The following is a 17,064-nucleotide window of genomic DNA, read 5'->3' on the forward strand; positions in this document are numbered from 1 at the left end:
ACGGTTACGTGAGAACAAGCTTTTCTGTAAGCTCGAGAATTGTGAATTTCACCAATCCCAGGTTGCCTTTTTGGGCTACATCATTTCCGCTGTGGGATTCTCCATGGACCCTCAGAAGGTTTCGGCGGTTCTGCAGTGGCCTTGTCCCAGTGGTCTTCGGTCCATTCAGCGCTTTTTGGGATTCGTCAACTATTATCGGAAGTTTATCAGGAACTTCTCCACGCTGGCCAAGCCTCTCTCAGATCTGACCAAGAAGGGCAGTAATCCCCACGAGTGGTCATCCGAGGCCATCATAGCTTTCGAAGCTCTGAAATCCGCTTTTGCTTCGGCTGCGATACTGTCTCATCCCAATCCTGGGTTGCCCTTTGTCCTCGAGGTTGATGCATCTGAGAAGGGAGTAAGCGCCTTCCTGTCTCAGTGTCGGTTACCCGATGGACCCCTACTCCCTGTGGGTTTTACTCCAGGAAGCTTTCCTCCGCAGAATGCAACTACCAGATTGGAGACAGGGAGTTGTTGGCCATTATTCAGGCTCTCAAGGAATGGAGGCACCTGCTCGAGGGTTCTGCGGTTTCCGGTTCTCATTCTCACTGACCACAAGAACCTGACGTATCTCTCGGAGGCTAAGAGGTTGACGCCCCATAAGGCCAGATGGGCTCTGTTCTTGTCGCGTTTTAACTATGTGGTCTCCTATTTGCCTGGCTCCAAGAATGTCAGGGCTGATGCCTTGTCGTGGCAGTACTCTGAGCTGTCCAGGGAGGACTCTGAGCCGACCTCGGTCATACCTCTGGATCTGATCCTGGCTGCCATTCGTACCAGCCTGACTTCTCCCCTTGGGAAGCAGATTTTGGCGCTCAAACTGATGCTCCCTCTGAGAGACCGGCTGGTAGATGTTTCGTACCTGAGGGATTGCGCACCCGCCTGCTGCGTACCTACCATAATTCCAAGACTGCCGGTCATCCGGGGAGGAACCAGTTGTCCTGGGTCATTTCTCGTCTATTCTGGTTGCCATCTCTCCGTTCCGACATCACCTCATATGTAACAGCATGTTCTGTCTGTGCCCAGAATAAATCTCCTCGGCATCTTCCATTTGGCCTTCTGCAACCCATTCCGAATGAGGAGCGTCCCTGGTCACACCTGGGCATGGATTTCATTGTGGACCTCCCTGCATCTCAAGGCCATACGGTCATTCTTATGGTCATTGATCATTGTGTTCCGTTCAAGAAATTGCTGACTGCGCAAGAACTGGCTACGGTTTTCGCCAGGGAGATCTTTTGCTTGCATGGGTTGCCTAAGGTGATTAATAAATGTAAAACACTAATTTTCCCAACTATTTATAAGCACACTTCACCTCTACCCTTAAAGGTGTATAAATATAAATACAAATATGCTCAGTGATAATTAATAAAAGAACTTTTCTTATTATAATAATCTCAAAAATCCAAAATCTATAATTTTTCAAATTAAAGTCCAATAAATAAATAAATACGTGTAGTCCAAAAATTGATTCAAATGTAAAAACTCTCCGCTGCTTGCAAAACCTTGATTACCTCAAAAAAAAAAAAAAAATACATAGTGCATTATCCTTTATAAATAAAAATTTACATATAAAATCAATCCAATAATATTCACCCAAGTGAAAACACGTGTATATATCAAACCACATACACATGCGATGTACTGTGCAAAACCATGCATGTGAAACACTCTACTGTGCTAAAAACTCATGACACAGGTGCACACTTCTATCAGGGTAAGGATGGATACCCTTACCAATATTCAAAGAAATTTATATTTTTGATCTCAATCCACAGAAAATTGTCTGGTGATATAAATCCTCTTAGAGATGTCCTCAGGGTTTGCTTTGTGTGGATCCTTCCACCCTAACAACTGAGATATGCTTCCACCATATACGCCAGCCAGATACCCATATACAAGGAACAAATCATCAACAAAACATCATGATTTGTTCCTTGTATATGGGTATCTGGCTGGCGTATATGGTGGAAGCATATCTCAGTTGCTAGGGTGGAAGGATCCACACAAAGCAAACCCTGAGGACATCTCTAAGAGGATTTATATCACCAGACAATTTTCTGTGGATTGAGATCAAAAATATAAATTTCTTTGAATATTGGTAAGGGTATCCATTCCTTACCCTGATAGAAGTGTGCACCTGTGTCATGAGTTTTTAGCACAGTAGAGTGTTTCACATGCATGGTTTTGCACAGTACATCGCATGTGTATGTGGTTTGATATATACACGTGTTTTCACTTGGGTGAATATTATTGGATTGATTTTATATGTAAATTTTTATTTATAAAGGATAATGCACTATGTATTTTTTTTTTTTTTTTTTTTGAGGTAATCAAGGTTTTGCAAGCAGCGGAGAGTTTTTACATTTGAATCAATTTTTGGACTACACGTATTTATTTATTTATTAGACTTTAATTTGAAATTGGACTTTAATTTGAAAAATTATAGATTTTGGATTTTTGAGATTATTATAATAAGAAAAGTTATTTTATTAATTATCACTGAGCATATTTGTATTTATATGCCTAAGGTGATTGTCTCGGACTGTGGGAGCCAGTTTGTGTCCAGGTTCTGGCACGCCTTCTGCTCCCAGTTGGGTATCAAGCTCTCCTTCTCTTCGGCCTACCACCCACAGTCCAATGGGGCTGCGGAGCGTTCCAACCAGGCCCTGGAACAATTCCTTTGCTGCTATATCTCAGATCATCAAGACAATTGGGTCGATCTCCTGCCATGGGCAGAGTTTGCGAGGAACTCAGCTGTCAACTCCTCCTCCGGGATGTCTCCCTTCATGGCCAACTATGGGTTCTAACCCGCTGTATTGCCTGAGTTGTTCTCGCCACAGGACATTCCGGCTGTGGAGAACCATCTTGCTGCCCTGTGTTCTTCATGGGGGCAGATCCAGAGGTCCTTGAAGGACTCAGCACAGTGCCAGAAGCTCCAGGCTGATCGTAGACGGTTGCCCACTCCTTCATACCTGTTATGATCCGCCAGGTGGTGCCTCAGGCTGCCAACTGACAGACCTACTCAGAGCGTGGGGTCTAAGCGCGGGCTGTGCTTTCACCAGGGCCCCTGATGGTGGGGATGGACTTGAAACAGTCCCGGGCCAGGTCACTATCTCCGAGCAGGCCCACCAGTGGCTGAGGAGACCTCCGGGGACAGGTACCGGGAGAGCCAGATGTGAAGAGGATGGCGGCCCCAGCAGGGTAGTAACGGATCGTGGGCCCGTGAGGGTAAGCGGGGTACAGAATCGGTGGGCAAAGAGTAGTCGGGTCACACGCAGGATCAGCAGGGTAAGTCAGTCCGTAGAATGGTCAGGGCAATCCGGGTCAAACACAGGAGCAGGCAGAATAGTCAGGACAATCCGGGTCAATCACAGGGGCAGGCAGCGTAGTCAAGGTCAATCAGGGTCACTAGACGGGTGCAGGAACTCAGAATCACAGAAAGACCTTGCGGCAATCTGTGACAGTGCAGGGCATCTTTAAATAGTGCGCCCTGCACTGTCATTGGCCGGCTAGGACGCGCCCCCGGCTGTCATTGGACGCCTGAGGCGCACCCGCGGCTCCTACTGCGCATGCGCGGCGTCCTGTCAGCCGCGGCTCGCCAGGACCTAGTGCCTGTGTCCCGGCGCGATCTGGCGCCAATGCGCATGTGCGGGGGATGGCGCTGCGATCCAGGACTACGGAGCCGCAATCCCTGACAATACCAGGTCGGAGATTGGGTGTGGTTGTCCACTCGTAAGCTCAATCTTTGGGTGCCTGCACCGAAACTGGCTCCCCATTTTGTTGGTCCTTTCCGCATCCTCCGCAGGGTGAACCCGGTTGCCTATTCCCTTGCTCTTCCTCCTGGGATGCTGTCTTGGAAATTCGCTTTCAACAAATTTCTCCTTACCGTGAGTACCCGCAGTTGGATGCGCAGCAATCCCCCATAAAGCTGTAAGAACGTCGCTTACCGCGACTGCAGCTTAGCTCCTCGATTCCTGCGCCTCCAACTGGTGTGCAAAGGTTTAGCTCTCTTGAGATGTGGGGAAAATGGAGCTCCCGTGATCCAGGAATAATCAGACGATACTCCCAGGTTGGAGTTGGAATCCACTCTGCCTGGGTCTAACACCAGACTCCTGTTTTATTATACAAAAACACACCCCCCGCACGGGACCAAGTCAATCCCCTCCCACAGAACAATGTATTGGGAGTGTCCATACACGAGAATGTCCATTCTGCTCGGAGTGTAAAGTTCTCTCTTACTAAAACCAGTTAAACCAGTTTTTCCTGCCCTCCCCCGTAAACTCGCTTTGGAGAGCGAGTTTACCATTATTTACATGCTATCAGCTCCCAGCAGTATGTTCATTGTCTGTACAAGCATCCCTTAGATTAAACAGTGCCAGTCTGTATCTGAATGGGCCCAATACGATCTTATTTAAAACACATCCATCCAGATACAGTTCAGGTCGGTAGAGGCTTGTAGAGATATACATGAGCCTACACGCAGAGGCCCGGCGCCTGGCCATACGAAGTCCATGTGGTACTAAGCTGCTGATATGTAGATACAGGCCCGCGGCCTACCGCCGGCGGCATTCGCATCGAATGCCGTGGTGGCATACATGCCAGTCTATAAGCGCAGATCTGCCATCTCATCCATTACCGAGCTGAGTACTGTAATATATACATTGTAAATGCGCATGGCCTAATTGCAGCCTTCAGAGCTTTAATTAAGCCACACGAGAGACATATGAATAACACTAATATATGACACATTTAAAGGATAACCTGTACTAGAAAATTTCCATGACAATGCGTATCTCCAATGTCTTCCACGTATACCTGTTGAAGCCTCTGGTCTGCAATCGCTTTATTGCCTCACTGCTTCGGCCCCGTCCTATCTGGGTTGACAGTCATGAGGAGTATGAGGTGAGCCGCATCCTGGACTCTTGGTTGGTCCGCGGTCGGGTGCAGTTCCTGGTCCATTGGTGTGGTTATGGTCCCGAGGAGCGTTCCTGGGTTCCTTCTCTCAGAACTCAGGCTTAGGATTTGAGGTCAAAGAGATGCCCCTCTGTGAGATTCTTTATGAGAGTTCTGGGTTTCATGGTATCCTCTTTCAAGGTTGTTCCATTTGCCCAATTTCATTTGAGACCTCTCCAGCACACATCTTGTTGTCATAGAACAAGCAGACTCCTTCTCTCGACCTACCCATGCTCCTTTCCTGCCAAGCAAGAATTCTCTACCTTGGTGGATCTCCTGCCAACTCTAACAGTGGAGAAGTCTTTCCTTCCATATCACTGGAAACCGATGAAGTCAAATGCCAGTCTTTCAGGGTAGGGAGGAGGGTTCCAGTCTGTCATAGTTCAGGGAACATGGTCATGAGTAGTAGCCATGTTCCCCATTAACATCCTTTTCCTCAGAGCAATTTGGATGGCTCTGCAAACTCGTCCCCCCCTTCTGCAAGAACACCCAACCGGTATGCAATCAGTCAAAGCCATGACTGTGGTCTAATCAGTCACCATGGGGACACCAAGCGTCATGCAGCCTTGAAGGAAGCTAGCCAGATGATCTCTTGATGGAGGAACACTGATACCCTGGCCTCCAGATTCAAGAAGAAGATACCTCTATTTGTGGCCAGGACACTGGCATTGGATCCCTTAATAAATGCTTGGTCTCAGTTCAGGCTAGTCTATTCCTTCCCTCTAGTGCAGATTCTACCTTGCCTGCTCCACAAAATAGAGCAAGTGAAGAAGCTGGTGATTCTCTGCATTAAACTGTTCCAGAAGTACCTAGTACACAGACATACTCCAACTACTAGGGAAGCTATTGAAGCTTGTGAGGCCAGACCAAACCAAGGGGCTGGCAAAAAGTATTAGATTTGAAGAGCAATGCTACAAACCCCTTCAAAAGTAACCGTTTGGAGCTTCCTTTTAAATAAAAGTGGGCAAGAAAGCCCTAAAATGGAGAGCTGAGTCCTTGGAAGTGCTACCTGCAGCTAATTTTCTAACATGATGATATGCAATAGGCACAATTGGAGTCCCTCTGCTTAGAAGTAAGTTCATCTATTAATGTCTGTTGAGCTTTATGTGAGACAACACATTGTGTGTGTACAGGTGAGGAGAGCCTACAGGAGAAAAAAATTAAATCCCTTAAAGGGACAGTAGTCCATTTATTTTGCTGAGGACAGTACAAAGAAGTGACTGCAAGGATGGGACTTTCCAAGAAAAAGTACTTATTTGTAAGATGGCCTGAACAAATGCTGTTCATTTTGGAGTCTGTCAGAGACAAGTGCAAGCAGTGTCCCTAGCTACTAAAACTGGAAAGCTTACTCTAAGTTCTGTGAGAGAATGAGAGGCTGATCAGAAGCTGGAAGTAGAGGAGTGCTGTTGCCTGTGGGAATACCGATGAGTTCAGGCCTGCTAACCATGTGACAAAGAGGTTGCCTTTTGAGAATTATGGATGTCATGTTTCACGTGACTGTCCTATGCCTTTAAGTGTTCTTTGTATTTTATCTCTGCTCCTCCCTTTCATTTGGTTTAGTTCATGCTGTATAGATAGCCCACACTTTTTCCCAGTAATGCATGTCAGCTTCTAGCCTCTTGTCTTATTAAAGCAGATCACATTATGATCTTTTGACCTATCAGATGTTCATTGTTGTAATACTCTCTCAGTTTATGGAATAAACTTCACAAGATCTACAAGGTGTCATCTGGATCGAATCACTGCCTGTGTAATTCAACTAAGATTGGAGTTATCGCTATCTCATCATAACTGTAAATTACAGAGATCACACTTTCAATGCTTAGATTGGAGAGACAGAACAGTCAAAAGATCAGTGAAATGTCTTCATAAGATCCTTGCTAGCTTTGGATACACAGCGAGATCTTATATAGACACTGGATATAGCAGCTAACAGACAGTGTAGCCATTTCTACACAAGCCTGTATATGTCTGCAAGTATATCTCAGCATAAAACTCATCAGTGTCAGGACAAATTATTGATGTCTATGTCTTACAACTGCAAGTTTATACACTGCATCTGTATGCATTAGCACATGGCTTGTCTTTGAAATCTTATAAGAAAGTGAAAGAAAACTTTTCTGCAACCATTGCCTAGGAAACCTGAGCTCACCCACAGAAAAAGTGGGTGCTAACATGATGTTTCAGGAAAGTAATATACAGTCTGGGGAAACTAATACACAACCACAATCAGAGCTTCATCCAGAGCAGGACTTAGACAAAAGAGAAAAACGCTTAACAAAACCAACCTGGAAGTTGCAAGGGAATCTTAATGCTGACAAGGAAGAACTGCTGTCTAATATTAATGACTTATGGTCTAATACTGTTAAATGCATGTCTGCTCTCTCCCAACAATCTCATGAGCCAATGCTACTAGATGGCGCTATCCAGCAATTGAATGTTGCTTATGAGAATTATCAAAGACTGTGTGTTAAATATATTGCTCTCTTAAAGCGGTACAACACTCAAGGGTCATTGAAAGAATTAATGAGTTTTGAGGAGCTCAATCTTGAAAGAGACAATTTAGTGGTGCAAACAAAGACAAAGGCAGAAGTGAGAGTAACACAGCTCCATGAATCCAGAACTTATCGCTCTGCATCTACTAGATGCTACTCAAGATCTTCCAAATCCATACAATCAAGGTCTTCTACACTCAGTCAAAAACTAATAAAAGCCCGTGCTGATGCTGAAGGTTCTAAAATTCAGGCAGCTTTCGCCCCAAAGAAAGCAGAAATGGAGGCTCAGGCCGCAGATAAGGAAGCAGAAATAGAGGCTCAGGCCACACGCCAAAAGGCAGAAATTGAAGTCTTGGAAAAACAATGTGGGCATGCCACAGCTTTGGCAAGGTTAAAGGTATTAGAACAAGCTGCTAGTGAAAACAAAAGAGACAACAGTTCCAGACACTCAGTTGTATCTTATGTCTCAGATTCTTCACATACCTCTCCAGAATGTCAACTCCCTGTCACAGCAGCCAGAGTACTCAATCAAAGTCTCTTCTCTACACCTACTGTACCTCAAGACGATTTTCCCTTATATCCTGCAGCATGACAGTTAGCTGCAGACACTGGTATGTATTTAATAGACCGTCCACCTTACTTTGGCACCAACAGAGTACCTCCTAGCAAATGCACTACTCTACAAACCAGCATGCCAATAGACTTTAAGCCAGTTTCGGCATTGAATGCCTTAGCAGCAACATATGTTCCCAAGTCACTCCACGTAAGTCCATCAACCATCACGACCAACTCTGTTCCACTTGCAATCATGCACCCAAAATCAGAAAACACATGTCACAGTTTGCTAAATACATGCTCTGCAGAGAGTTTGTTAAGACAGGGCTCACCAAGTTTGATGACAAGCCTGAAAATGACAGAGGCTGGAAATCCACCTTTAAGGTCACAATGAGTGACCTAGACATCAATGCCATAGAGGAATTAGATCCACTCATCAGATGGCTAGGTCCCCAATCCACTGAACGCATCAAGAGGCTCAAAGCAGTTCATATTGACAACACTGCTGCAGGCCTAAATGCTGCTTGGGGCAGACTTGAACTTACCTTTTGGCAGCCCAGAGGCCATTGAAGATGCTTTATTCCAAAGGTTGCAAAGCTTCCCAAGGATTTCTGCTAGCGACAATCTAAAGTTTCAAGAACTCAGCGATGTTATTAGAGCTTCAACTTGCTAAGGCTGACATCAACTTACCTGGTCTCAGTTACCTTGACACCTTTCATGGCATCAAATCTATTGTTCTCAAGCTACCATATGGAATTCAAGAAAGATGGGCAGTGCTTGGATCAAAGCATAAGGAAGAACATAGGGTTGCCTTTCCTCCTTTTTCCTACTTCTGCGAGTTCATCAAAAGAATTGCAGACACTAAGAAGGACACAAGTTTCTCATATGGGGACTGTAACCTTCTCAGTACACTCTCTCCAAGACCTACATACACACGTATGTCGCACAGAGACCATAGAGGTCCAGCATTAGTGAAAAGGACTAATGTTCTACCTGCGCCTGCTACAGTTCTTGAAAAGACTGATCAAAACAAGAAAATTAAGGACCCAAATTGGCAATGTCCAATACATAACGAACCACATCCACTTAAGAAATGTATCGGCTTCAGAAAGAAAACCCTCCAAGAATGTAAGGAACTTTTGAAGAAATTTGGGGTTTGCTACAAATGCTGTGCCTCCACAGAACTCTATATCAAATGTATAGAGTGTGACAGTGATATCCATGTGCAAGCTCTTCATCAATATTCGCACAACTCTACTACGCTCGCAAACAATCTTCCTGAGGCAAAGCAAGGCGGGGAGCACCTAGATCAAGCAGAACCTACCACATCAGTGTTAACTAAATGTTTCCTCCGGGTACTCTGGTTTCCTCCCACCCTCCAAAGACATGCTGGTAGGTGAATTGGCTCCTCTTGTCTAGATTGGCCCTAGTATGTGTATGTATGAATGTGAGTTAGGGACTTTAGATTGTACGCCCCTTGAGGGTTAGGGACTGATGTGAATGTACAATATATATGTAAAGTGCTGCGTAAATTGACAGCGCTATATAAGTACCTGTAATAAATAAATAAATAGCCTTTCCTTCTGATGACCATGCTGTCAGTGTGAAGAAATTCCAACTAGGATCTGACCTTTCTGTTACACAATGCAGTCTTGGATTGCTTTGGAATGTTAAACAAGACACAATCACATTTCAAGCATCAGCCTGTGACAAGCCATTCACAAAGCGAGGAGTTTTGTCTACAGTGAACAGCATTTATGATCCCTTAGGTTTCATTACACCTCTCACCATTCAGGGTAAGATACGGCTGAGACAACTTTCTTCTGAAAGCTCAGACTGGGATAACCCCTTACCCAAAGAGAAACAACAAAGGAGGGAATCCTGGCAACAGTCTCTAAAAGCATTAGAACAACTCCAGATACCACGGTCTTTCACCCAAGCATCCTTAAAGAATGCCACCAGAAGAGAGATTCATGTCTTCTCCGATGCATCCAATGAAGCCATTGCTGCAGTGGCTTTTCTTCGAGCTACGGATCCCAATAGTAAAGTGGGTGTAGGATTTACCATGGGCAAGACCAAGCTCACACCAAAACCTGCACATACTATTTCAAGGCTTGAACTTTGTGCAGCTGTGTTAGCTGTGGAAATTGCTGAGCTTATAGAGCTTGAAACAGATGTTGAAATAGACTCCTTTGACTTTTATAGACCGCAAAATAGTGCTAGGATATATGCACAATTGCGCAAGACAGTTCTACATGTACATCGGCAACAGAGTGGAACGCATACGGAAGTTCTCTACGCCTGAACAATGGCACTATGTTCCCACTAGCCTCAACCCTGCTGACTGCGGCAGTCGTGCAGTACCTACTACTTCATTTCTAGACACATCTTGGCTATATCCACCATGAAAGCAGGTTCTGCACACCTTTACTTCAGGCCTATAAAGGAACTAGTACATCTTTTGCCCAAAGAGGAAGACAACTTGATTTAAAGGGAGGTAAGAAGAAAATGGTGCATGTTGCTGCCTTCCCCTCTGAATATGGGTTTCCATGTCTCAGCCTGGACTTTCGAGACCAGCATCTGCAAGCAAGCTAAATGTTTGCATTTTTTTCCTTTTGTTCTTCCTTTCCTTCTTGTTTTGGAGATGTTCCTGGAAGAATCTTCATTACTTATATTGGACTAAAGTTTGTTATAATAGAAATCATAGATTTCGATGGGTTGTGTCATGTTTCACATGACTGTAATATGGCTTTAAGTGTTCTTTGTATTTTGTCTCTGCTCCTCCCTTTCCTTTGGTTTAGTTCATGCTGTATAGATAGCCCACCCTTTTTCCCAGTAATGCATTTCTGCTTCTAGCCCAGGGGTGGACTGACCATTTAGCCACTCGGGCACTGCTCGGGGGGCCCATGGTCAGTAGGGGGCCCCATGAGATGCTCCTGGTACCTTTCATAGGCTTTTTTTGGGTGTGGTTTGAGGGTGGGTGAGGACACAGGGGCCCCATGATTTCCTATTGCCCAGGGGGCCCCATGAGATGGCAGTCCACCCCTGTTCTAGCCTCATGTCTTATTGAAGCAGATCACATTATGATCTTTTGACCTATCAGATGTTCATTGTTGCAAGATTCTCTCAGTTTATGGAATAAACTTCACAAGATCTACAAGGTGCCATCTAAATTGAGTTACTGCCTGTGTTATTCAACTAAGATTGGAGTTATCACTATCTCATCACAACTGTAAGTTACAGAGATCACACTTTCAATGCTTAGATTGGAGATACAGAACAATGGCAAAACAAAGATGCAAGGAGAGAGTGTCCAGCATGTCTGGGAGATCCAGCAATGGTCAGATAGGAGAGTGCCATTTCCCATAGCAACCCAAGAAATTGTGTTGCTGGGAGACCGGAGATTCATCAGAGGAATTGTCTGCTGTCCATAAGTTGCCAGGAGAGTAGCACCTCGTTGATAAGTCACCCAGTACCTTGCTTGGTATATGTCCTATGTTGTGGTGTACTTCAGGAGACAATGCTGCTGAAAAAGAGCCCTTACTTACAAACTCAGTTTCTGATATAAATGTGTCTGCAGCCTGTGAGGTCTGAGACAAGTTTTAAAGATTCTATAAACCTAATGTTTATTACTGATGATGAAAATGTCATTGTTGAATTTACTACTACTGAGAATGCACCTGTGTCGTATAGAAAAACTGCCGAATTAAATATGATAGGGGTGACCACTGAGCCACAAGATGGTGTCTAAGACAACAGAAGTGTTCCTCAAAAAAAAAAAAAAGGCCAAGGTTCTTTGTTACCCAGGACAACTATGGTGCCAACCTTGTGGGCGAGAGTGTGTCTGCAAGGCATAATAAGAATGTCCTAAAGCTACGTGCCAACTTTGCAAATAAGAATGTCATCTTGGAAGATGACAGGCTCCCAGTGATGAGATTTTGGTAATGGAATCCATTGTATTTAACAATGGGATATTGATATTTTATATGCTTAAAGCTGAAATTTGCAACATGTCTACTGTTTAGCCACTCTGTTCTTCTTTGTATCCATGGACAGATGAAACAGTGCTGGAAAGTTCCCTTTGATTGGAGTACAGAACAATTATCTGTCCATAGATAGATCAAAATTCAGCCGATTCAGAAGAGGCCAGCCAAATTTCAATCCATCTGTGGCAGTTCCCACTCCAGAGAAGTTGATCAAACCATTAGCTTCATTTGAATGGGACTGCTGGAAAATTTTAACGACCATCACATGCAGTCTATTGGCTGCAACAATGATCAGTGTATTCTTATAGCGGAAGAGTCCTGCTGCTAAATAATACAATAGCATAGCAGGGAGAATTCCTTTATCCACATGATTGTCTGGATGGGGGAATCCATTTGTTTTTTTTGTTTTTTTGACCAGCCAGCTGAATTATGGAAAAAAAAACAGTTCACCTATGACTAGGAAAAACAGTTCGCCTTAGACTAGGAAAACTGGACAAAATGTTTATTACTAATGATGTTAAAAAAGAGGTTTCTGTATGTAATTGTGGGCATGGAGACGGTTTCTGCTTTGCCAGACATGGGGCTCCAGAACAGCTTTTAGTCAAGGGCGTGCTTGTTGCTGCAGCAGATGTCCCTCAAAATTTTAAAAGGCCAAGTAAGAATGGGCTCCTAGCAGAAGTTTTATTTGCGAATCACTAAACAAAGAAAAATGTGGTGGTACCAAACAACAGTGTAAATTATGAGATTGGGGTCACCGACTCAATTGTTAGTTTATGCAATGAAGGTCAGATGTCAGGACATTTGCTGGCAGAATGTCATGTGTCAGTAGAATTGGGGTACAGTGATCTTGTCATGGGAGATGTCCACTCTGCTGTGAATGCTTCCTCTGCAGACCCTGCCCTGCCAAACGCTAAAAAAAGGAGTTATGACAGTAGTGTTGATATTTCTGACAATAATGAAAAGTGCAATGCATTACTGATTTATGGTGGTTTGTTTGCCATGGGTGAAAACTAAAGTAATGGTAGCCCTGGTGGTCAATTCGACATGATTTTTCGTAATCCTAAAAAGTGTAAAGAAGTAAAAGAATGCTTAAGTCACAACATAGATAAACAGTCTAGGACATTGCTGCAGTCATATGGGAATTTTAGTGATGCAACTGACAGAATGAAGTATGCAGTGGATATGGGGAAACAAAGGAAGATAAGATTGGACATGCTATTAATCAGTTCACAAGATGATTAATAAAATGGAGATTAAGAGGAAACTCATCCATAGTCTATAGAGAGGGACCAGTGTGACTCCAAGTTAAAGGCACTTGTAGAAGCACACCCGGAAAACATTTTGGGAATGTCTCAGTATAGTCTATAGCAGAATTGCAGTAGGGAGTATGGAGTAGAGTTCCCCTTTAGGGAGAAGGAAGGAATGGACCAGTGCAAATGTACCCATGTAGATGTTCGCTAGCACAGAGGTACCAAGGCAAGGGTTCAGGCCTGTGTGTTCTGCCCCAGGTCAAAACAGAGGCAAGGATATGACACTGCAATGCCCTGTCACTGTGTGAGGTTTTGTCACTCACGCTTCTCATTCAGACAGGTTGAGGGGCTCCAAAGTGTTTGTCTTTTGGAGGAAACTGGATTTCCAGTTTCCACAGAACTTGATAAAAACCAGTTTTTCATTCCATCTAAAGACATTTTTTTGGACTCTTCTTGCAATCATACTTCTTATTGATAAAGAGTTTTTTTTAAATTGTTATATTTGATTCACCCAGTGATAACACATCAGCCTGGTGTCCTGTGGCTACTTCTCGTTAGGCCTTTTTCACACAGGTGTTCTGTCTGTCCATTTTTCATCCATCTGTTGATGGATGAAAAACAGGCAGCAATGCATTTGAGCAAGAAGATGTGAATGCATGATCATCTGTTTATATGAGCATCCATTCAGGTCCGTTTTTTTAATGGTACAAGTCTCTGTCCTTTTCTGTTTAAACAGAGCTGAATAGAGGTAAATGGATGTACACGGACAATGCCTGTTTTGATATCTGTTTTTTTATTCATTTTTGCATTGGTTGTTAAGGACTAGGCATCTGCCGTTGCCCTAACAACCACTGACTCATCCCTGCATCAGCAGCAGGGGTGAGTCATTGGTTACTAAGGTGATAGCACCCACTGACAGTAGAATGTAAAAAAGCCAACATTAAAAAAAAAAAAAGGCTTTCGGATCCCCCCAATCTATACCAGACCCCTTGGAATCCCATATCAGGCCACATACATTCAACTTAGGGAGGTGGTATTTTGCCAGGGGAACACCCCCCCCCCAGCAAAGCATCTTGACCTCATGTTGATGAGGACAAGGGCCTCTTCCCCAAAACCTTGTCCTAGTGTTTGTGGGGGTGAGGGGTGATTTTTCAAAATCTGGAAGCCCCAGTTACTGACCCCCCCCATGTGAACAAGTATGGGGTACATAGAGATGAACATAGACTACATTATGGATATGTCCATATATGGTCAATGAAGGCACTGGATGACCCTCCTGTCCCTTAGTTTACTTTACCAGTGGGGGGAAGTGGCATGTTAAAGAGAGCCTCCAGATTCCAAAAAGGCACCCCTGCCCCCCCTTAACCACTGGGCAATGGTTGTGGGAAAGAGGCCTTTGTCCTCATCAATGTGGGGACAAGGTGCCTTGCCCCCCATGTTGAGGGCATTTGGCCTGGTATGGTTCAGAGGGGCTTCAAGCTCGCCCTCTTTTTCCTCGCCTGTTAGGTTGCATGCTCAAATAAGAGTTTCATATGAATTTTAGGGGAGCCTCACACCATTTTTGTAATTTTTTGGTTTTTGATCCCCCAAGTTAGCAGATGTCAAAACAGATGTAAAAATAGATGTAAACTGATGTGAACTGAAAACAGATGTAAAAACTGATGTAAATTGAATCAATTCTGTGACTAAACAGATGACATCCATGTGAAAAGAGCCTTAGAATTATGTGAGAATAATTTATTTTAGTTTATGCTGTAAATAAAAATAAATATATATATATTTTTTTTGTTTCTAGCTTCTTCTATGAAGATTGGTCATTTCTGTTAGATGAGGAACGTTCAAGCATGCTCCCTACTATGGCAGCAGGTAACTATCTGTCTAAATATAAGGGAAGAACTCTGCACCTAGGTATAACGACAAGAAGGCTTCCAGCACTGAGATTCGGAATACCGAATCTCAAATAAATATGTACATATATTGCAGTGCTAAACATACATAATAAATACAGTATAAACCTATCATAAAAGGATAATAATAAAAATCACATAGTGTCAAAAGGTTAATTTTAGAAGGTTCACTCAAGTGTCCATATAAAACGATGGCAGCATGAGCCACCAATGTGTGAAGTGCAACAGCAAACAAAAGTGTCAGTCCTCTCAAATGACCCAATAAAAAATGTGAACCATAAGTTGGCGAAGTATAACATCAAAACAATAAGACTTCATTAGTATCCATCTACCAGCTATGGAAGAAAAAAAACCCACCAGTGTCCACCTTACCAAATATACAGTATATGACCACCAATTAAAATATGGTCATATAGCGCTCAAAGATGTACATCCACCCAATCTCCATATGTCTTCACATATGGCGTATTATAAATGATCCATCAATCCCCAATGGTATTGACATGCAAGGAGGAAAGCTCTCATAGTATAGTGAATGTAGTGCAAATAATTATTAAAACATCTAAAAATGCACACTCATATAAAATGTAAGCTCAACAGGCAAAATTGCATAATACTGTGAGATCCGATCAGCTGCTATCTCCGTGTGAGCCGGTATTGGCGTGCACGGTGCATGGCTCACTGGGCCGACAGAAATTACATCACCATGCACGTCGATACCAGATGTGATACACAGACATACTCAAACTTCTAGGAGACAACCCCCAGCCTCTTCCCATCCTGCTGTCCCAGGGATTTCTGCTACATCCTACTTCTCAGCCACTGGCTTTAAGGCATAGCTGTTGAAACCCCTGTCTTCATGGATTGGAGTATACCGTATCTGACTCTGTTATTCCCACATTTCTCAAGGCCAGAAAAGCCACATTGAGAAAAATCTACTACCATACCTGGAAATCACCCGTAATTTGAATCCTTGACTGGTATCATAGCACTTCAACTAAGCGATGGACTACTTTGAGAATGAAATCATCACTCCTGACATCATTACTCTACCTTGGACCTCACCTACTTCCAGGCCTCCTAAATATTCCCTCTCACTATTAATCACTCATACACTGTGGGTGAGGTGGAGAGATTCCTACGGTTTTACGCTATATGAGTGTTCCTCTCTTTGCACCCATTTCCGAGTAGTTTACAGGATAAGTTCACCTTTGGAACATGGTACATGTTCCACCCGTTTTTAGGGTGGAACATGTAACGTTTCCATAGCCACAGCCACGCCTGCCACCCCCTCCCTCTGACAGGTGTACGGGGAAAAGTTTCCCTGTACTATCTGTCGATTTGAAAACGGCATGACTGTGTGGCCGCCCACAAGGCCATGTTACTGATTCCTAGTGTTCTGTGAATGAGTGTCTATAATTCCCAACAGCTTTAGCAGCTGTGGGCTTGCAGTTTTCAATGAACTAACACTGTGCTGTGGAGCGCTGTGGTAGCTCATTGAAGCTTCCTGTCAGTATATCTGCTTGCTTGTACATCCCATATGGCAAGCAGATATTCTGACAGGTCTGCAGGAGACCTGTATGGCACCAGTGATCTGCTGATCACTGGTGCAATACTTTACATGCTCCTTTGGACAAAAATAATAAATGCACATATTTTTACCTGAAAAAAAAATGTGCATTTATTATATTGGTTTAAAAAGGTGAAATTATCCTTTATTGCTGTTAACAGAATGGAGGATGTCTAAAGTGGAGTCACTCAGAAGGCTGCAAAATGTCTGCTTGTCATGACCGCTTTTTTGGCAGGTGGTCGTGGCGCTCTGGTAAACGCACTCCTTATTTAAGCACCTGGAGGCGTGGCAAAGGATAACACACTAGTGTTC

At 43.8% G+C, this 17,064-nt stretch overlaps 1 protein-coding gene across 2 annotated transcripts in view; it reads left to right on the forward strand.

Annotated features, from left to right (window-relative positions):
- The window catches only part of SNX29 (sorting nexin 29), a 1,801,773-nt gene that overhangs the window by 334,002 nt on the left and 1,450,707 nt on the right, over positions 1–17,064 (forward strand). For both annotated transcript variants that reach the window (XM_089669411.1, XM_089669412.1), the window contains exon 6: positions 15,071–15,141. In XM_089669411.1, the coding sequence (XP_089525537.1) occupies positions 15,071–15,141 (71 nt within the window). The remainder of the gene's footprint in view (positions 1–15,070; positions 15,142–17,064) is intronic.

The sequence above is a fragment of the Staurois parvus genome, unplaced genomic scaffold (assembly GCF_062004578.1).
Source record: "Staurois parvus isolate SC_StPar_1 unplaced genomic scaffold, SC_StPar_1.0 ptg000075l, whole genome shotgun sequence".
Lineage (NCBI taxonomy): Eukaryota > Metazoa > Chordata > Amphibia > Anura > Ranidae > Staurois > Staurois parvus.